The sequence below is a fragment of the Protobothrops mucrosquamatus genome, unplaced genomic scaffold, assembly GCF_001527695.2.
Source record: "Protobothrops mucrosquamatus isolate PMUCROS unplaced genomic scaffold, P.Mucros_1.0 scaffold_50, whole genome shotgun sequence".
NCBI lineage: Eukaryota > Metazoa > Chordata > Lepidosauria > Squamata > Viperidae > Protobothrops > Protobothrops mucrosquamatus.
Genome location: NW_015386126.1, coordinates 162,940 through 183,876, shown reverse-complemented (window position 1 = coordinate 183,876; position 20,937 = coordinate 162,940). Strand labels below are relative to the sequence as shown.

General features: G+C 34.8%; 1 protein-coding gene across 1 annotated transcript in view; it reads left to right on the top strand.

Annotated features, from left to right (window-relative positions):
- The window catches only part of MPPED2 (metallophosphoesterase domain containing 2), a 130,599-nt gene that overhangs the window by 43,980 nt on the left and 65,682 nt on the right, over window positions 1-20,937 (top strand). The window contains exon 3 of the mRNA XM_015811437.1: window positions 16,378-16,603. Within this exon, the coding sequence (XP_015666923.1) occupies window positions 16,378-16,603 (226 nt within the window). The remainder of the gene's footprint in view (window positions 1-16,377; window positions 16,604-20,937) is intronic.

The window sequence follows — 20,937 nt, the reverse complement described above, 5'->3', positions numbered from 1 at the left end:
TGTGTGTGTGTGTGTGTGTGTGTGTGCATGTGTGTGTGTGCATACATTTGCTCCTTAACTGATAAATTTTTATTATTGGTTTTTCATGAAAGTCATCTGGGCTTGTACACTGCCTGACCTTTGTGGTCACTTAGTGATTACATACGCCTGCTGGGGTAATTTATTCACTTTGTTTTGGTGTGAACATATCCCAGGAGTCTTGTAACTGCTGTAATCACTTGACCCCAGTGACTGTTAAATGCTTTAAACACAGTTATTTTAAATTTATAATTGTTTTCATTAAAAATCCCTTATAGTAACTTAACCGACCTTGCAATAAACTCAGCACTATAGACTGAGTAAAGAACAAAATTTTTGCGATGGCCAGTGTACAATGCACATGTTTACCCATTGCACTCAATTGTGTATAGAAGCAGCAAGTCTCTTAACTACAGTACTGCATTTGGGTGTAATTGGTGCAGATATTAGCTATTTAAAACTGGCTGATACTACTTGCAGTTTGAAAGAATCTAAAATTTAAGGGTAGTTCATTGACATAAATTAATTTACAAGGGACTTTGAAAGATTAAAACGTTATTTAATTTCAAAGACCAGATGCTGTGGTCCTATATCAACTCCAAATACCACTAAAAGTATTTTCTGTACAATTGGCTTCCCATAGTTATCTGTACTTGAGTTACTTGTAACCCATAGTTACCTATACTTATTATGTAATCAAATAGCAAAATCATTGTTATTGGGCAGATATCTCAATGTAAAATTGATCGTTTCTGCAACAAATAGTTTACATCACAGCTTGATTCGAGGTTTTCCCCCCTGAATTGCATGTTTGTTTACTTATTTATTTATTAACTTTACATTCTGCCCATCTCACTATCCAAAGCGATTCTGGTTACTGTTCGCAATTCCTTTGCTATCACGTTTTTTGAGGATTGGCCAAAGAAGTACTTGATATCTTAATATCTTCTAAAATCTCACAGCTCCTCTCTTTTAGATTGTGTCCAACTCTATAGATTCCCCATAAATACTCCTGCTGAAAATAAATATTGCGTGTACAGTTGGACCAGTGCTGAATTTTTTTTAGATTGTTACAATCACTGCATGGGATATTACTTGAAGTCATTTAGTACTTTTGCAGTACAGCTATTTTGTGTAACCTACAAAGAATGAAAATGCAAAATGAAAGTATTGTACAGGTGTTCCTCTTAGGATAGTGCAGTAAAGGTAAACACTTCCTCAAGCCAGGTGTTTGCATAAAAATGCCCATGTAATTTTCCCAGCAACACAGAAGTAGTTCTACATGCCTACTCAGACTTGGTCAAATACTAGGAAGTCTATGCGGTTACACTTTCCATTGGGACAACACTGAATCAAGAATCAATTTACTTTTCATTAATTTTAGCCTTAAATTTGAAATTTGGATTTATTTATTTATTTATTATTATATTTGCCATAATCTGGGTATACTGTAATTATATAATTTCTAGTAGATATGTGTAAACTTTTTATAAAGACTTGTAAAACTTGAATAAATTAAGTATAATGCTGTTCAGTTTTTTGGATGTCTGTTATTTATTTATTAAATTAACTGTTATGATCCTTTTGATTAAAATGTTCACCTTCCATGTTTGTTTTGGTACAAATGTGTTGCTGTAAACAAAGGACAAACCAACTCTGAAAATATATTTTAATTGGGCACTGAAAAATAACCAAGCTTGGTTGAATCTTTTTACTAATCTAAAGTCTGTTTTTCCCCTTTCCCTCTCCAACATAGCATGTTTATTTGGATTTGAAATTAGATTCTGTTATTACAGAACACTTAATGGGATTTATTACTTGACTAAAGAAAGGAAATGAAATGTTTACAGGTTTCATATTAAAAGAAAAACTAGTGTGTGTGTGTGTGTGTGTGTGTGTGTGTGTATATATATATATATATATATATATATATATATAAATTAATATTGCTGTCTTTAATAAATAATTAATTTTGTTTTATTTTAATATTTTGAGCTGCATTTATTTTTATATATACAAAATACAATAATTTGTTTTGTTGTAATAGAAGCCTATACACTTTGCTCAGGATCAAAGGTCTAACCAAAGTTTGTTTGATTCATAACAAAATATGGAAGACACTGTAGAACCACATATTTCATTTATGGAAAATGATGAAAAATCAGGTGTCTGAAATTATGTGTGGGTTGCCCAGAAATGAATTAAGAGAATGTTAAAAAAGAAACTGCTCTTCAAATAGCATATCTACCTACTTCGTGCTGGATATTTAAAAAAATGTCCCAAAAGGGAAAAAAAGTATTGTTACAATATTCTTAGTTGAATTAAAGCAAATATCTGACAGTGAAATAAAAGGCTTTTTTAAAGTAGAAGTAGTTTGATTTATTTTTCCATTTTGGAGCTTACCATCTGGCATTTAATTTTGCATCATATTGTTTCATTTGTTATGTCTGGAATAAAGATTTATTATAAAGATTCATTTTCTGCTACTTGTTACACATTTTGCATGTTTTCAAATGCTGTGATTGAATGAAAATGCTGATTAGATTTAAATGTCCTGGGGCCTTCATTAGTTTGGCAGCATCTTTAGATCTTCTTAGCTTTAGGAATAGATGGAGGTTTTGAAGACCTTGCTGTCATAATTGAAACATTACCTAGACTTTCATAACAGTAAGAATAAGAAAGAGCCAAAAATGATCAATTTTCTTATTTCTTAACACTTGAAGGATTTATATTTGTCTTTCTGCTCCAGAAATTTCTCCCAAATTTAAACTCCATTAAGTTTAAATTTTAAATTCAATTGAGAGATTGTGTGCACATAATTCAACACATTCAAACATTTGTATATGCTCTGTTTTGGTAATATTTACTGACTGTCAATGCTCATCCAAAGCTATAAATGTACTGCTATAACTCGGAAGCAATAACTTTGTAACAGTTTCTTAACTGTTTTTATCCAACAACAAGTCCCATCATTTGTTAGAATAATAAACCTACAGATTTGGAAAACTCAGATTCTTTTTTCTGCCTTTAGTTGTGCCTCCTTTCCAGACTCATCAAGCAGGCAGAAGGGTTGAATTATAAAGAAGCTCTTCCTTTTCCTTCCAACCTTTCTCCAGTGATGTAGTTGTTTCCATGTTTCTCGATTTATAGGGGAAAAATAAATAAACTCCACAGAAAATTGAGGAGGGAAGATAGAGCCTTTGGGGTGTATTTGTTGCAATGTGCGTTGTAGGCATTCGAGGGTGCTACGTTGCTTACTCCAGTATTAGGACTTTAAAAAGAAAATTCTAAATATGCTTATAGTTATGAAAAAAGCAAAGATAACTCGTAATGTTTTTTCCATTGATGATAAATAAATGCTACTATATGAAGAATTAATAGCTAAAAACTCACATTCCTTCATTACACTACATCTAGGGAAACACTCTGGGTATCTTTGCTGGATATATGCCTATCATGATATTCTTTAGAATAAAATATGAAATAGTTTTTCATTTGTTCAATACAATACAATATAATTTTCCAGGCGGGATACAAGACATTGGGCTGACAGAGAAAGCAGGGCAGATTTTGACATAATGTGTAGCGTTCAAAGTTAATCTAAAACAAAAAATTAGTAGGCTATGGACTTCAATTTAGAATTGGCCAGCAATGTCCCAACTATAACAGCTTTTTTATTTTATGTTGTGTACATCTATAAGATCCATCTAGATCAGAGGTCCCCAACCTTTTGGGCACCAGGGACTGGTTCCGTGGAGAAAGGTTTTTCCATGGACCGGAGAGTGCATGGTTTTGTGTGCTGCCTGCATCCCATGGATGGGACTTTGCTTGTTTCTGCGGACCAGTTGCTGGCATGCCGCTGCCCGGTACTGGTCCACGGACCAGGGGTTGGGGACCTCTGATCTAGATGACAGACAACATTTAGGGCTCTCCTTTTGTTCCTGTTCTTTCCTTTGGCTTAGTGGCAATTGTTGGTGAATGAAAGTGTTATATTAAGGAAATGCTTTACTCAGTTGAATATTTTTTGGGCTTGTCTTGTGTGCTGGAAAATAAACTTTTTATGATCAAACAATCACTGAGCAACGGTCTGGTGAAACCATTTGCTGCAAATACGGCTTATGCCTCAAAACTCTCATGTTATCATTTATTCACAGAACCAGGCAAAATACAGTGTCACCAAAAACCAACATGCAGCAAGTTATATTAATGCAAAGGTGGCAGACCTTCACCATAATGTAATTATCCAAACTAGATGGGTTAATAAAGGTTCCTAGAATTACTTCTTTATTTTCTTTATTGCAAGAAAAATGAGTAGCTTTCTAAAGTCATGCTTCCTACGGACTATTAGCATTTGTTTGACTTGCTAATTAATCCTTTGGTGCTGTTGGGCCAGCAGCCAGCTTTAAACTTCTGAGATATTTTTGCTTTTAATGCTGAATATGCCTGACTTTTCCCCTAGGGTCAGGGAAAGAAAAGCGATACCAATACATCTTTTGTTTTCTACTGGATTTCTTGAAAACTGTTATAATTTGTGGAAATAATTTATTTTGAGCACATCTTAAAAACCAGTGCTGCTCAGTGGTGAGTTCTGTGGGAAACTTGTAAAAATATTCCTTTTTAATTTCAGCACACATGTGCAGTGGTATATTATAATGAATAATGGGAAATAAAAATATTTGCATAGTAGGACAAAGTGATACTGCATGGAAAAATGTTGCCTTCCATAAAGAATATTAAAACATGCAAACCCAAAGAATATACAGCCTGTAGACTTCACACATTTACAGCCTGTCATTAGTTTTTATTATGCTTACTATAACCTTCAAAAATTATTTTTTTTTAAAAACAGAACTAAAGATTGAAGGTACCCCAAAGCAGGAGGTCCACTTGGTCTTGCTTAGGTTGAGCTGAAGCTTGTTCTACAGTTTCCAGGTACCAAGACCCTTCACATATCACTGAGGTGGCCTGGGATGGAGATGTAAAGCTGAGGATCAGGCCCTAGGATCATCCCATAATTCCCAAAGCAGTTTGAAAATGACTTGTTCTTGTCTTCAGTGCTGCCAACCATGAAGTACAATAAACAGTTTGAGATTACCAGAAGTACCCCTTCCATCTGACCAGTAAAGGACACAGAAGACAACATTCAGTATCCTGTCCCTCAAATGCTAAATGAAACAAAAATCTTATTTACTCCATCATAGAAAAAAAGAGGGAATAACAGAAATTGCAACTGCCACCACCCAAATCCAAAGAAGGAAGGAAAAAACCCAACCAATCTGAGGCACCTTACCATCCCCATCACATTGCATATTAAGAGATTTATTAAGATAATGCACACACACACACATGCATACACACAGAGTATATATAGTAAGTAATATATACAGTTCTGCAACCACAAATAGTTTCCCCAGTATTTTCAGTTCTGTTCTGTCAATGGAAAGGGTAAATAAATCATAAAAGTGCAGAGAGGGTTCAGCAAGTCCAGTCTGCATCTGGGGCTGATCCAGGCCTTTAAAATGTTTTTCAGTCCTTTACTGCTTTTTCCTTTTCCCCAGGGAAGCCCAGGCAAATGGAGTGGGAATTAAATTGACAAGAGCTTTATCTGTGTTCCCTTCTCTAGGGGCATGCACAGAAGTTGGAAGAAGACGTGTTGTGCCTTGTTCAGTGCAGGGGTCTAAAGTATCTCCATCAGATAGCTATCTAGTTTCCCCTTGAACATGGGATATAAAGAGTAATCCATCTCCTTTCTGGTGTCGTTGTTGAAATCCTTTTTCTTATTGGCAGGTTTGTTTCCCTGTAACTTAATAATTCCAAATCTTGAACTCTGGAATGATACAGAATGAAGAATAGGAGGTTAATTGACAAAAATGCTAAACACATACACAAAGGGACAGTAATCCCAAATCAGGTTTGTACTAAAAATCACATATAGATACACATATAGATTCTATGTGCTGAAGAAGGCTATTTCATATAAAAGTGTTAGCATATGACACTGCCTTTTTCCCCCCAAGGTAAAATGTGAATATAACCCAGTGTTGGAGTATAGCAGGTTAAATCTTTTTTATTGTTAGAAGTGTGTGAAAAAAGTAATTCACAGATTCATGAATTTGTCTGATTCCCCTTTTAAATTCTCTAAATTTGAGGCTATTGTCTCTTGAAGAAGCAAATTTTAAAACTTAACTACATGCTGTATGGTGTATTGGTTTGAATAAAGGTAGGAAAATTGTAAATTCACTAAGTTCACATGAAGTAATGTGGATGAGCTCTCACTTATTTACACATAAATACAGTTTGAATATTAGGTACTGTAAAGATGTTCTTAAAATTGTTTTGTCAAATATTTCATATTAATTTTATTATTTCAAAAGTCCATATTAGGTGAAATTCTCAATGTTCTATCTCTGCACATCCAAAACCTCTTTTGAAGAATCCCCATCCATTCACAAAAGAGTTTTGAATGTGCACGGGGATACCCTCTTTTCTGTTCATATAGCATATATTTCAAGCTACACATATTAGACTTCCAGAGCAGATCCAATATAAAATAGTGTAACAAATTTATGTAGTATACACACTTATAGAGAATAGGCTATTGGTTTGTTTGTGTATGAATCCTTAATTTTGAATATAAATATAAGAAATCTTTTCATGAAAAAATGTTGTGGATAAAAGAAAAATGAGATTTTAAAGGCCAAATATTAGAGACAACCAAACAGAACTAACATTTATAATTAAAGGAGAAGAAACTCACTAATACAGAATAGAGAAGAGTATTTTAATTTTGGAATAATTCAAATAAATTTGGTGACAATACAGTAAGAAATTTCTTTTAAGACTCTGCTAATGTGAGTTTAAAAGAGGAGATAAAAGAAGATACAACTGAAAACCAGGCTGTTTGGATGTAGAAGTTTGAAGTTCACAAATGATAAAGAAAAAGATGTTACATTGGATTTGCAAGTAAAACTGGCTGAGGTCTTAATAACCAAAATGGATACATAAGTAATAAATCAGAAGAGGTACTTGGACAACCCTTTCATCTTTAACCTATAAAAGAGATGTATTAGTCTCATGAAGGATTCCTAAGAAAAGACAAAGATAAAATGAAATCAGCTTCTGGGACACTGCACTATTTAAAGGAAATAAGCATTAAGATTTTTAAAAGCACCTAATGTGCTTTTAAACTCGGGTTATTTAATCAAGTTTAAAATATACGTATGATGTTCTTTCTAGTAGTTCTTAATGGGTTTTTCTTGACTGGTACTGAATGATGAAGCTTTAAAAATTGTTTATAGATATGGGAAGAAAAAAATGTGTTAAAGAATGTTAAAGAATTACCAAGTTGGCTTATTTGATTCAGGTTACAATATAGATGTTATTACTGGTGTGTGTTAAACTTGGGAAGGAGTTTCTAAGAGAAGACAAAGAGAAAATGATAAATTAATTTGTAAGACAGTATTTGAATTGAATAAACACCAATATGTTTTTTTCTGGCAACTTTGAATGGATTTTTCTTGATTGTTTCAAATGATGAAGCTTTAAATATTTGGTTATAGATAAGAGATAAGATATGCGAAGAAGAGATTGTTTTTGTTGTATTTTTAGAGAAAATGATAAATTACTGTGCTAAAAGTAAAAGAAAGGAGTATATAACTGATGTAGCTCTTAATGGACTTGATTAGGACTGAATGACAAACTTTTATAATGTGAGGCTTTATCATTTACATATAGATAAGAGAAGATATCAGAAAAGGAGACCTTTGGTTGAAATGTTAGAGAAGATAATAAGTTAGTGAAACTGTATTTGTCTTAATGAAGGGGGAGGTGATTTCTTTGTATTTCTTTTTTTCTTTTTTTCTGTTTTACATTTTTCTTAGTTTAGTTCATTTTTTATTTTTGTACTTTTAGACTCTATTATTATATTTTTAAAAAAGGACAGAACCTAATGTGCTGCCTAAAAAAATGAAAGTTTACATCCTTGTCCTCCACTGTTTATGTGCTATGACAGTGGTAGCAAACCTATGGCACGCGTGCCAGAGGTGACACTTGGAGCCCTCTCTGTGGGCACGCGCCATACCCCAGAGATGGCAACCGTCCCTCTTCAACCAGCCGCCCGCTAACTCGCCAAGGTCCCACGTGGCCGGATGCATCCCAGCATGGCTGGTTTCCCTCCCCCCTGTCCCATCCCTCCTAGCCTCACATGCTCTCCTTTTCCCAGGCACAACCCACTGCATCACCTCCTCAGCTGTCGGCCGTTTGTCCAGCTCAGAGGCGGCTTCTCTGAACTTCCGGTGGCGGACTGTGGAGCCCCAGAGTGCGCCAGTCCCCTGCCTCTCCTTGCCCTTCGACAATGGCACCCCAGCCTTGCCTCGCCTTGCCTTGCCTTACCCCGCAGGACGAGCCTCCTGCCCACTGCCCCACCAGCCAGAGACTCCCTTGATCTCCCCGAACCCTGCCCGGCCCCCACAGGCATCCCTCCCCATGAGCATCAATGTGATCACGCCCACTTTGGCCACACCCACCCAGTCTGCCATGACCACCACAACCACACCCACCCAGTGGGCCACGCCCACCTGGCACCCGGTGATAAATAAGTGGGTTTTGGGTTGCAGTTTGGGCACTTGGTCTCTAAAAGGTTCGCCATCACTGTGCTATGATATTCACATGGAATTCCTTTTTATTTAGGCTTCTGTGGAAGACAATTTGGGACATGTATGTGCTTCCCCTTATGGAATAAACAGAAAACATTTGTGAGAAGGAAGATTTGGGACATGCAGAATCCCCTCTCCCCCTTCCACCTGGTTTCAATTAGTGGGAAGAAGACTTTATTGCTGTTGTATTCCTACTTTGACAAGAATCATGTCATGGATAATACTACTGTGTTTTCCTGAAAGAAAGACCCACCCCTAAAATAAGCCCTAGCTTGATTTTTGAGGGTGGACCTAATGTAAGCCCTACCCCCAAATAAGCCCTACTTTTGGAGTGAGGTGCATGCCTAAAAATCAAGTTAGGGCGGGGATGGAGGAGGTGGAGCTTACCATTGCAACCAGGCCTCCCATGCCTCGCCAGAAGGAGCAACCTCATTCTGCAGCTGAGAATGGAGCTGAGGCCTGCATTTTGCAGTCAGAAAGGCCTCTGCAGCCAAGAATCGAGCTATGAACAGTGAAATACAGGCCGGAGCTCCATTCTCAGCTGCAGAATGAAGCTGCTCCTTTGGCTGCAGAAGAAATGGTCTGGCTGGTTGGGGCTGTTGGTACCGCCAGCGCAAGGTGAGTAGAAATGACCCCCTCCCCCCAAAAAAATAAGACCTGGTGTCTCTTTTGGAGGCAAAAAAAAAAAAAAGACCAAGTCTTATTTTCGGGGAAACACGGTAGTTGTGAATTTCGCTATATGAGGCACAGTCTTTGGAAGCAAATTGTAAATGGCATTTAGTACAACATGCAGCAGCTGTTCACAAATGAAAAGCACAAATAATATATTTGTTGGGAGGGGCATTAATTTCTGAATCCATTTGAAAGGACTAGTTTGTAAAGCCTTTTATGGCTTGCCCTCAAGAATCCCTCTGGTTCTCAGTTCAATGTTTGTTTCTAGAAGCGGGATGTTTGAGGTCTTCTCCTGAGATAAAGAGAAATGAACTAAGAACAGGAATCTTTTTGTGTGAAGGCTTAAAGATTGTGAATGACCTTACCCCCAGAAATTCACCCGACTCTATTGGCTTTTTGAAATGGTTTTAAGATACCATTTGACTAATATTTTGGATGATGATTTGATTTGGACCAAGTTTTTTTTATTCTTCACAATGTTTATTCTTTTTTGCTATTAGCCAGGGCTGGTTTATTGTTTTTATCTCACATTGTAACTAATGAAGTTTGTAAATTAGGACACCGTGTTGTTCCTCTGTTGCTATACAATGCTATGTTATGATGGGGTTTATTTGGGGATTATTTTATGATGCTTGTAAATTAAAATTCCATAAATTTTGGAACTAATTAATACATACATACATACATACATGCACACACACACACACACACATACATATATATTTACATATATATATAACAGATATGTTCATCTATATATTTATTTTTATTTGCTATACATTTGTCAACCAAATTGGTCTACCTTCAGTAATGCCACTGCTTGGATTATTGAGAGTGAATCCATAACAATTTAGGAAGTGATTCAAAACATTTTTATTTAACCATATTTTTAAGGTTACTCCTTTTGTTTTACATATTTCATATTTTATGGTATCTTTATAAGCTGTCCAGTTGTTAATGACTGGCATATGAAATCAGTAAGAGAATATTCCATTTTCCCAACTCAAAATCTAAAAGTCACCATTCTTCAGGAAAAATACTTCAAAGCAGAACCAGCAGAAATGTGCTGAACTAGAATTTGTCATCATTGTCTGTAACTTTGGAGTTTAGTCAAATAACCTTAAATAAACTATGAAGTGTGTTTCTTCATCTTAGGATCATCTGCATTCTGCTTAAAAATAATGCTAGAATCAATCTGCTGGTCCTCCTTATGCTTCTAATAGCTAAGCATTTTTTCCGGTGCAACCATATCACATAGGAAAAAGCGGCCAAAAATTCATTCATGACCCAAACAGTGTGTCATCTTTTGAAGTAAGCTAGGTCAGGAGACAGCCAAGAACTTCATTCTCTAATTGTAAGGGCATAATAACAGAATCTTGAAAGCCCCTAATGATTCTCTTGATATGAGAAAATCAAGGATGATGAATGAGTTTCATCCCCCCATCCTCATTTGCAGGCCTGGGCTGCTGTTTGCCTAACCACTCTTGCAGTCTTTCAAGGCTATCTCTGTATTCCTCTACGCGAGTGTTTCTCAACCTTGACAATTTTAAGGCATGTGGACTTCAACTCCCAGAATTCCACAGCCAGCATGCCTTAAAATTGTCAAGGTTGAGAAACACTGCTCTACGCCAACATATATTCTCATATATTTTCTTTCAAAATATTGACCTATTTAAAATGGTTCCATTTCCTTTAATTAAGCACCTTTATTTGTATAACACAATTTCTATTTTATATGAATACTGTGATCAGAAGTTAATTGATGTCTGCAACATTTGCAAAAGTGGGAAGTCATTACTGGTCTGTCTAATCCCATCCAACAGTGGTACAATTGGACTCTTGTAGTCAGTTGCAGTTACTTTCTTTTTCTTTCCTGTGGAAACATAAACTTACCTGTTAGGTTTCCCCTCCCGCCCCCAGGGAATTCTATTTTCACTGCAGGAAAGGCTGGGAAATTGCATTGGGAGGCTAATATGGTCAACTATTACACTAGTGAAAAAAATAATTGTGAATAAAATGCAAAATTTGATCTCGTTGGCCAACATCAAGCACTGTTTAAAAACTGTACTATCAACTTATCTGTACGTGATTCACCTTAAAATATCAAACATGTTTAAAATAGGCATACTTCACCTTGTGAATATCTGGATCCTTGGTTTCAGTCTAAAGTACTATGAATCTTCTAGCATTGGACTGACTGTAAGATTCCTTTCCTGTAATAAAAATGAATCCTAAATTATTTCTATTATTTATCTTTTTGAAGTAAGCTGATAAATTGGATAAATCATTTGATTTTTTAAAAAAATATTATGACAGCCAACACAGTAGAAAATACTTGTTAAATTATCAAGGGGTCTTTGAGGATTGAAAGTTGCAGCCTTACACATGTTAACATATGAATAAACTTCATTAAATATACCCAAGTATGGAATTAAACATAAATTGATGCAAGAGTTAAAGACAAATATTGAACACAATTGAAAATATATTGATGGAATCTTTTTATCGACATTATAATTGTTTAGAAAACTCTTAATAAAAAGAAATAAAATCGTATCAGAATTTTTGGAATAAAATAATTTATCATTTATGCAATATGCTTCTTATTGTTTAACAAAATAAAAAAGGGTATTAATCACAAACAGTTACATTAGAATAATGTTATGGTTGAGACATAAATTATGGAGAACTAATTCCATTGCTAATTGCTATTGGAGCTTTAAATTAGCCCCGGTGGGGCAGTGGATTTCACGTCTCCTGTTCCAGGTGGTGATACCAACTTAACGCCTATCTCAAATGAATCTGCCATTGGGCAGGTATGTATGCTATTCTAAGCCAATAGTTTGAGAATGACATAGTCTGGCATTGAGGACTCTGATGGAGATCAGCATATGCCTTCGCCCAAGCAGGCCTTTTAGAAGGAGTAGGCAGAGGTTCCCTGCTTTCGTGGGTTTATGGCTCAACCTTGGCATTATTGTAACGTAGTTTTTTGTGTTTAATGTTTCTTAGACTTGGTTTTCCATTGCCAGCATGGAAGGAACCCTAATGCATGAGTTTCAGAGGAGAAAGTAGCAGTTCTGAACCTGCTGTGTGGCTCGATCAGCAAGCGTGAGTATTAACGCTAGAGCTGTCAGGCCTTGTGAAAATTAATGAAGCCTGACGGTTACCCAGTGAAAGGTCAGAGGCAGAACTTGCTCTTACATAACATTTGTATTTTGTTGTGTCTAACAACAGTTTGAACAAAGGAGAGCTTTTGTGCGTGAGCCTTAGATTTATCACAGGACTCCATAGGTCTTGGCCTTCTCTTTTCCTTGTGTTGTAGCTTGATGTTTTCCTTGCATAAAACCAAAGTATTTAGCTGTTTGCTTTTTATGCCCACCTTGATTGATTTTTCCCATGCTTCTCAACTGTCCTTCCAGTCTCTGTCCAACTCAGTTATCACTTTTAAACAGACAGCAGTTAAACTAGTAATGATGAAGTTTTGTTAATGAATTTTGAGAATGCCTGATGTTAGATCCTGTGTGTGTGTGTGCGTGTGTGTGTGTGTGTGTGTGTGTGAGAGAGAGAGAGAGAGAGAGAGAGAGAGAGAGATTTTAGGGTCATCATACTGTTGGATTGCATTTTTCAGCTTGAGATTATATGTATACTTGAATTACATTTGGCTAATATGGAGAATATATATCATCATTTCATTAAACCAGCAGTGCTTCAAAAGTGGTTCTTGCTTTTCCTTAGACTCCTTGGTTATATTTACCAAGAAGTCTATGAAAAGAAAGAAGCTTGAACAAACCATAGGAGTTGGATTAAAGAGAATAAATGTTCCATTCCAAGCAATCATTCTGACTTCTACATTGAGGGGATAGTACTGGAGGGAGCAATTAAAGCAGAGAAAGTAAGACCACTGAAATGAATGGGAAGGATGTTTAGTTCTTAATTCTTAGGCATGTCAAAACATCTGTTTGTGAAAGATTATCTTCCTGTTGCTTTTTTGCTTGATGTCTGGTCTTAACCAAGTTACTTCACCTTTTTGCTTTTTTCTCATCTCCAAATAATCAATCTTGCAAGGTTTTGGGAAATTTTCAGCCCAATATTCTCTATTATGCATTTATCTATACTTCTGTAGAAGTTGATTTTTCTACACAAATAGAAGCAACCTGGAATTTATTTGTGGAAAATCAAACAACATTGTGATTGAAAGTCTTTGGTGAACAGTACTCCATGATTAAACATATCATCCAACCAGAGTTTGTATTTAGTTCAGACTGAACTATTTTTTATAAAATTCTTAATAGAACTTTGTATAACATACTGCAAAGTTAAAAACATAGGCCAGTCCGTGGCAAAGTACAGTCTAAAAAGTAATTCTTTCTTCATCATGAAAAATAACAATGTTATTTGTATATCCTCAGTTATAGGTTATATTGCTTAGGATTCTTGGGTTTCAATTTAATTTTGTACACTAATTTTGTACACTGTGTTCTAATAATCATTTCACTTTTAGCCCACTTCTCACTTGTAGAGTTGCAGCTGACTGGGATCAATCTTTAATTGTGGTACTTGTTAAAATGACCCAAATTGAAAATAAGTTTATTATGGCCCTCTCTTAAATTGGATGCCAGTCCATAGTTTTCTTTTTAGTTTTCTTTTATAAGAATTTTCTAAGAGAAATGAAAAAAGAAATAATACTATAGTAACTGATATGAATACATGTATAAATAATACACAACACACAGACACATGTATGCATAGTGACACATCTCTGTGTATACATACACAGAGAAGCACACCTTGTACAAGCAGCAGAAATCAGGTAGATAATCAACAAATCTTAAATAACAAAAAATTAAAGTGTTATGTGGCTAATATATTCTAGTATATAAAGATTTTAAGGATTTCATACCCAATTTATAATCAAAGCATATTTCTATTAAACTATAGATATATTTGGTTAATACAAAATGAAAAAGAGAAGGAAAACTATAATAATAAACAGTATATTGAATAGTCAGTGATATATAAACCATATGTCAGATGAAAATGCAAACTCTAGTATCCAAATTTGGAATGTGGCCCAATTCCATGTATAGAATTGTAGTCCACAAATAGTTTCCAAATAAGATTGAATTATACATTAGATTTTCTTTTCAAATATGCAGTTATTCTAAGCATTGAAATATATTCCTCAGTTTAGTAAACCATTCTTCCATAGAGGGGAACGAAGATCTCATGTAATTAAAAAAAATATTCTTGAAACTGTTAATATATACTGTGCCACTTAGTATATATTGAATAAATATATAGTTGAGTGAAGTTTAATCAAAATATCTCAGGATAAAATGGAATGACCTCTTTCAAGATTTCTTCCATTTTGTAGGTGAATCATAGCGTTGTTGAGCTTCACAGTATTGCCATCACATATGGAAGAAGGATCCAATCCATTCAATGCATTTTTAACATTTTGTAGAGATGGAGTTACAGAATTTAGTAATCATGAATGGAATAGTGTACCAGCATTAAAACATAGCAAGATTTTCAAATTGCAAAATTTTGAAGTATAAAGTTGACTTTACTAAACTGATATGTTTGTGGAAGTGTTCCTAGCTAGTGTGAGTTCAGAAACCTGACATGTATGTTTTTAGTTTATGATGGATAGAATTTTAAGAAAATGAATGCAGTGTTCTTTATAATGTTACAAATGGCCATATGAGAGTGCAGTCATATGTACAGGCTACCTTTCCAAGATAAACAGATGAAACAATTCATCATTTTCATACCTTTACAGTGATAGCCTGAACCTAAGTGGCTATCCTGAAGTATGTATATATATTGTTACACATTGAAGTTTCTTCTCTAAGTGGTATTGATTTAAAAAAAACCAAAATTATTATTAGAAAAGTGTCCTAAGGGCTGACAAAAATGTATACCTATGCAATCCTCCTGTATCTTTGTCTCAGTAATGATGTACAGGATTATGGGCTATTTGAAATGTGCTCAAGAATGAGTCGGTGGATCCTTCTCTTGGTTTATTTGGATAATTAATCAAATTTAATGTATTATAAAGTGGTCCATTTTATTTCTTTTTTTAATATTAAAATTGTAGTCTGGAGAAAGCAGTAGCAGTGATTGTCGGCAGACCTTGCAAGCAAGGCAAACAAGATGAAGGGGTTCATGAAATTTCTGAAAACTTTCCCTTTTCCTCTGAAAAATTTTGATAATATAAACATTGTGATAGCAAATGTGAAGAAGATTGGAGAAAGTGAATAATTAAGAAAGAAAAATAGTTCATATGGTTAACATAGGAGTTAACATTACCATATTAATTAACCTGGCATAATGTATTGTTTTGATTGTCATAATGGTTGTGTGCCATCAGATTGATATATAATAGAAAGTGCTTACTTTCCTAATAAACTTCAGTTGAACCTCTTTCATTCTGATGTCCTTTAGATGTAGATTTCAAACTTTGGTCAGTTAGGAAATTGAAAAACCCAATACATCTGTAGGCACCAGATTGGAATAAACCATTAATGAGTACAGCAAGGACTGAGTGCAAGTCTGTGGCCTTTAAATGGAATGCTGGAGACATTGTTTCAAAGATGGTAGAACACCAGAACATAAACATGGTGGAATATTGACTATAGCCATAACAAAAACTACATTTGATTTTTAAAATTTTAAATTTAGAGCTTAATGTAATCAATTGTATATAATTAGCACTATTACACCCTATATATGTATTAATATTCCTGTTCTGCTAGGCATGTGAGTTTTGGAGGGACTTTTAGAATGTGCTTGTGATTCTGGAGTCGAAGTTGCATACTTCTGGATAAAAAGATGACCAGCCATATGAACTATTCCATAAATTCTTCTTTAATTCATCAAACCTCTAAATAATATTGATCAATATACCTTTCTTTCTTGTGATTTTCCTTGAACAAAACCTGTCCAGTATGAGTTTAAATGTGAAATCTATGTTTGTTTTGGGACAGCAGTTTCTCAAATAAATAATTGCTCTGTTTCTGTACCGTTTCAGGAAACTTGCCATATGATTACAAAATAGTGATTGCTGGGAATCATGAACTAACATTTGATAAGGAATTCATGGCAGACCTTGTAAAACAGGATTACTACCGCTTTCCTTCTGTATCCAAATTGAAACCAGAGGACTTTGACAATGTTCAGTCACTTTTGACAAACAGTATTTACTTGCAAGATTCTGAGGTAACAGTCAAAGGATTCCGAATATATGGCGCCCCTTGGTAAGTCTAACATTTGCCTTTATGTGCATATATATGTAATTAGTTCCATAATCTGTGAAGTTCTTATTTTAACACATTATGTAATTTCTTCTGAATAAGGGAAGTAATAGATACTCCATAACTCAAAATCTTGTATGTTTGTTAGAAACCCAAGGCTATGAGCAAATTCTGGAATAATCAGTTATTTTGGATAATAAATTTGAAATTCAAAATTCCTGATTTTATTTAATAGCTATACTCTAGAAGTCGTAACATATTTTTTGTGTGTATTTTCAAATGACGCAAAATAGTTTAATCATAGCATGCTAAAATGGGGTATATATTTTAAAAGAAATCACTGGGAGCTACAATAAAAAAATCCATAACTTTCTTATGTCAGAGAGCAGAGACTGAGTAAATGGATAAAACTGCACAAATAATATCCAATTAAGTTTGATGCTGTTCTCTTTACTTCAGTGTGTCAGTTTCATATGAAAACTAAACTGAACTCCTCTGATTAGTATGATCTATTCACTGTAAGGAAGAAAAAAAGTGTTCTTTGAAAGACACTTAATGATGGTTATTGTAAGCCTGCTTGTTTTCACAGCTATTTTGTTAGTAATCCGCTAATTAGATACTGCACATAGTTAAGCTCTCATATGTCCCCACCTATATCTCTACTAATCATGGCAGGGTTCCTCTTCATTTAACTCCTTGTGCATTTAGTAGGAAATGCTTAAGTTGAATGTTTACTACAAGGAATCATGACAAACTGCTATTTATTTCAAGTTATTTAAAACCTGCAATTACGTTTTCCTTCTTTGTGTTTGTATTATATTGTGAATTGAAGAAAGAAATTCTACTTTTTTATACTTCCAGCCTATTCAAAAAACAACAGAAGTGATACTGTATGTATGCATATATATGAATAATCACATACAAGTATGTTATGTATAGCCAGAAGCCAGGATGAAAGAGAGAGAGAATATTATATTTACATAATACTTGTTTAATGGTTTTGCGCCAAAATCTTTGTGCATGATTTGGAATTTAGATTGCCTTCCTGATTTCTTGCAAATAACCTAAATGTAATAGGTCCTTTAAAACATATTTTCCCATTCATGTCCATACTAGCTTTAACCACAAAAAAAGAATGCAAGAGAAGAAGTTACCTTACCTTAGAGATGAGCAATCTGGTCTTTTCCAGTTGGTTTGGACTTCAACTTCCATCAACTGCATGGCCAATTTTAAAGGATGATGGGAGTTAATATTCCCAAAGTTTGAAAAGTCCCTCCACTTCCATTTCTCCTTTAAGATATGTTACCAGAACAGGCTGGGAGTTCAACAAAGGGAAGATTCACTCCTGTCTTATGTATTACTTTTACTGTTAAAGATTTAATCCAATGGTAACTTTGTGAAAAAAAATGAAGTCAGAACTTTACGAAAGGTCCCCTCCCTCTTTTGTCTATTTTTCCTTTTAGTCAGCAGAAGCAGTTTAAACTTTTCATTTAAATGAGTGAGTTGTGTGTTGGGGAATTACCTCATATAAAAATAATAAACCTGAAAGTGTTGAAAATTATGCTGATAATGTTCTTTGTATGCAGTATGTGTACATCCAAAGTGAAATTACACAGTTATCTAGATTATATATTTATTATCATTTCAGAGAGTCTAGGGAAGATCTAGATTGGCAGCAATCACTTTTCATAGGCTTGTACACTGTTTTTATGGACATTAGTAATAGATCTACCTGCAGCCAATTAGTAATAGATCTACCTGTATCAGAACTAAGAGCTTTTGTGGTACTTTTTGTAAGAACCTTTAGGTGGTACTTACTCATCAACAGGGTAGACTCATGTAGAAAGCCGTGAGAAATGAATTTGTAATAATTGGAATTTGCCTCCAGAGATTGAACAACGTTTTATCTGAAATGTTACCGGGTTTCCTGCTTGAGCAGGGGGTTGGACTAGAAGACCTCTCTGTTAAATCCGTAGCTTCTAATTATAGGTAGTCCTCGACTTGTGACCGTTCAAAGTTACAACGGCACTGAAAAATGTGATTTATGACCCTTTTTCACACTTAACAACCATTGCAACATCTCCATGGTCAACATGATCAAAATTCAGATGCTTGGCAACTGGTTCATATTTATGACGGTTGCCATGTCCTGGGATCATGTGATCAGCTTTTGCGACCTGACAAGCAAAATCTATGTGGAAGCCAGATTCACTTAACAACCATGTTACTAACTTAACTGCAGTTATTCATTTAACAATTGTGGCAAGAAAAGTCATAAAATGGGGCAAAACTCACTTAACAAATGTTTGTTTCATTTAGCAACATAATTTTTGTTGCTCAGTTATGGTCATAACTCGATGACTATCTGTACTTACAACTCATCATCATAATCTATTGTACAGTAACTTCCATACATTTAGCTGCTGTTGGTAGTGAAAGCATTAAATGGGGTGTCAACAAGTGATAGGCCAGAAGTAAATTCCAATTAAATTTGTAACTTTATTTAAAATGTGAGTCAAGAACTTTTATTATTTCCACTCTAACATGGGCATTCTTCTTTGGGCCTCTATTTCTCCTTTCTCAGATTTTTATATGGTATAGTATAGCAATTAAAAAATGCATTCTTCGTCTTGTAGTCCTTAGATTTGTTAGGTTATAACTTTCAAGCTGGATTAAGGTTGAAGAGATCAAGTTGCAAACTTGTCATGCAGCTCATGTTGAACCAATTATTTATCTTTAAGCCCAGACTCCTTCACAGGAAGAAATAAACTCGCTGCATTTAATTCCTAAGTCAAGAAATGTAAGGGATATTCATCAAACTCAGTTATACACCATTACGTTGCAAAAAAGATTCAGCATAAAACCCAATATGAATACAAAATTATCTAAAGAAAGTGAGCAGAACAAACACATTCTCACATGACAAAATTCCACAGATGTGGAATCTTGTATCAAATTAATCTGTAATAATAAATATAACTAAAAATGCCAGCAGGAGGAGTTCAAGAATATTTATGTTCCATTCAGCCAGTGAGCAGAATCATGTTCCTGGTGAAAAACACAGGCATCTGCTACAATCTGTAACGGTAGATAAAAAAAATGTGAAAATATTCCTCTTGAGTCAAATCCCAATCTTCCAGCCTCGCAGAGAAATATTATTTGTAAGTATATAAACCTGTGGTTTGCATCATGTAATATCTTTCTTCATTTGCCTCCTTCCCCTTTCCACAGTTACCTGTGATTAAGTCTTGCATCCTTTGAAAGATGAATCTGTTGAGTGGAGCCATATCTCCAGTGGGAATCTTCAGAGTTAAGTAGAATAGGAATAGAAATGGAATCTGCCATATTGCAGGATTATATATTTTCTCTCTTTGGTTTCTCTGTTTTTCCCCTCTTTATGGCTTTCTGAGAGCTGTATGTGGAATTTTGACTGTAGATTCCCTCCCTGAATTTCCAGATGGATGACATTAGTTTCACCAGAAATGATGTTGGTGTTGCTGAAAGTACCTCTTTTTGTTCTACCATAAAAATAAAGAAACAGACTGAAACAAACTTCTGTGATTCTATGCATGGTGTTTTACAATGTGTACTATTTGGTATTATTTATACTATTTGGTACAAATACATTTGAGATTTTTTTAAAAAAATTAAATGCATAACACCCATCCTAACTGGAATGATGATTTAATTCACTTCAATACTTTTCCAAGACATTTAAAGATATCTTCATACCATTTTAGTTAATTAACAAAACACTGTAAACTAAGTGAGCAAAATGAAATGGTTCCATTTCACAGAAAGGTCTGCTTTGCAGCTAAGGATTTTTTAAAATTAATTCATTTATGTTTATTGTCATATAATCATTTTTTTAAAAAAAATGGACTCATTAGAGATGTCTTTATCACCATATAAAAAGGCTTTGGCATTGCATAGACCTTGAACTAATGAATTAGTTTTCATGGGCCACTTTTATGTGAGCCTAGAAAAAAGATGACTGGTCACATGGAAGTGGAAGAGAAGACCAGCTACTTTAATGAATATAAGAAAGCCTGTGCTCTTGTAAAATTAGGAAAAAAATGTGAATAGCCCTACTAAAAACTCTGACTTTGGTCATGTAGAAAATCCATTTTCAGCTAGTAGTTTTACATCAAGGAGAAGGCTCAATCTATCATTAATAGTCCCAATTCTTAAGAGCGTCAGATTCAAGTTTTTCATTGAATTGAAGAACTAACCGTAGTACATATATCTAGATCAGAGTTTCTCAACCTTTCCGACTTTGCGTACCAGCGGGGGGGGGTGGGGGAAGAGGAGGAGATGGTTCTGCATCAGCAGCAAGC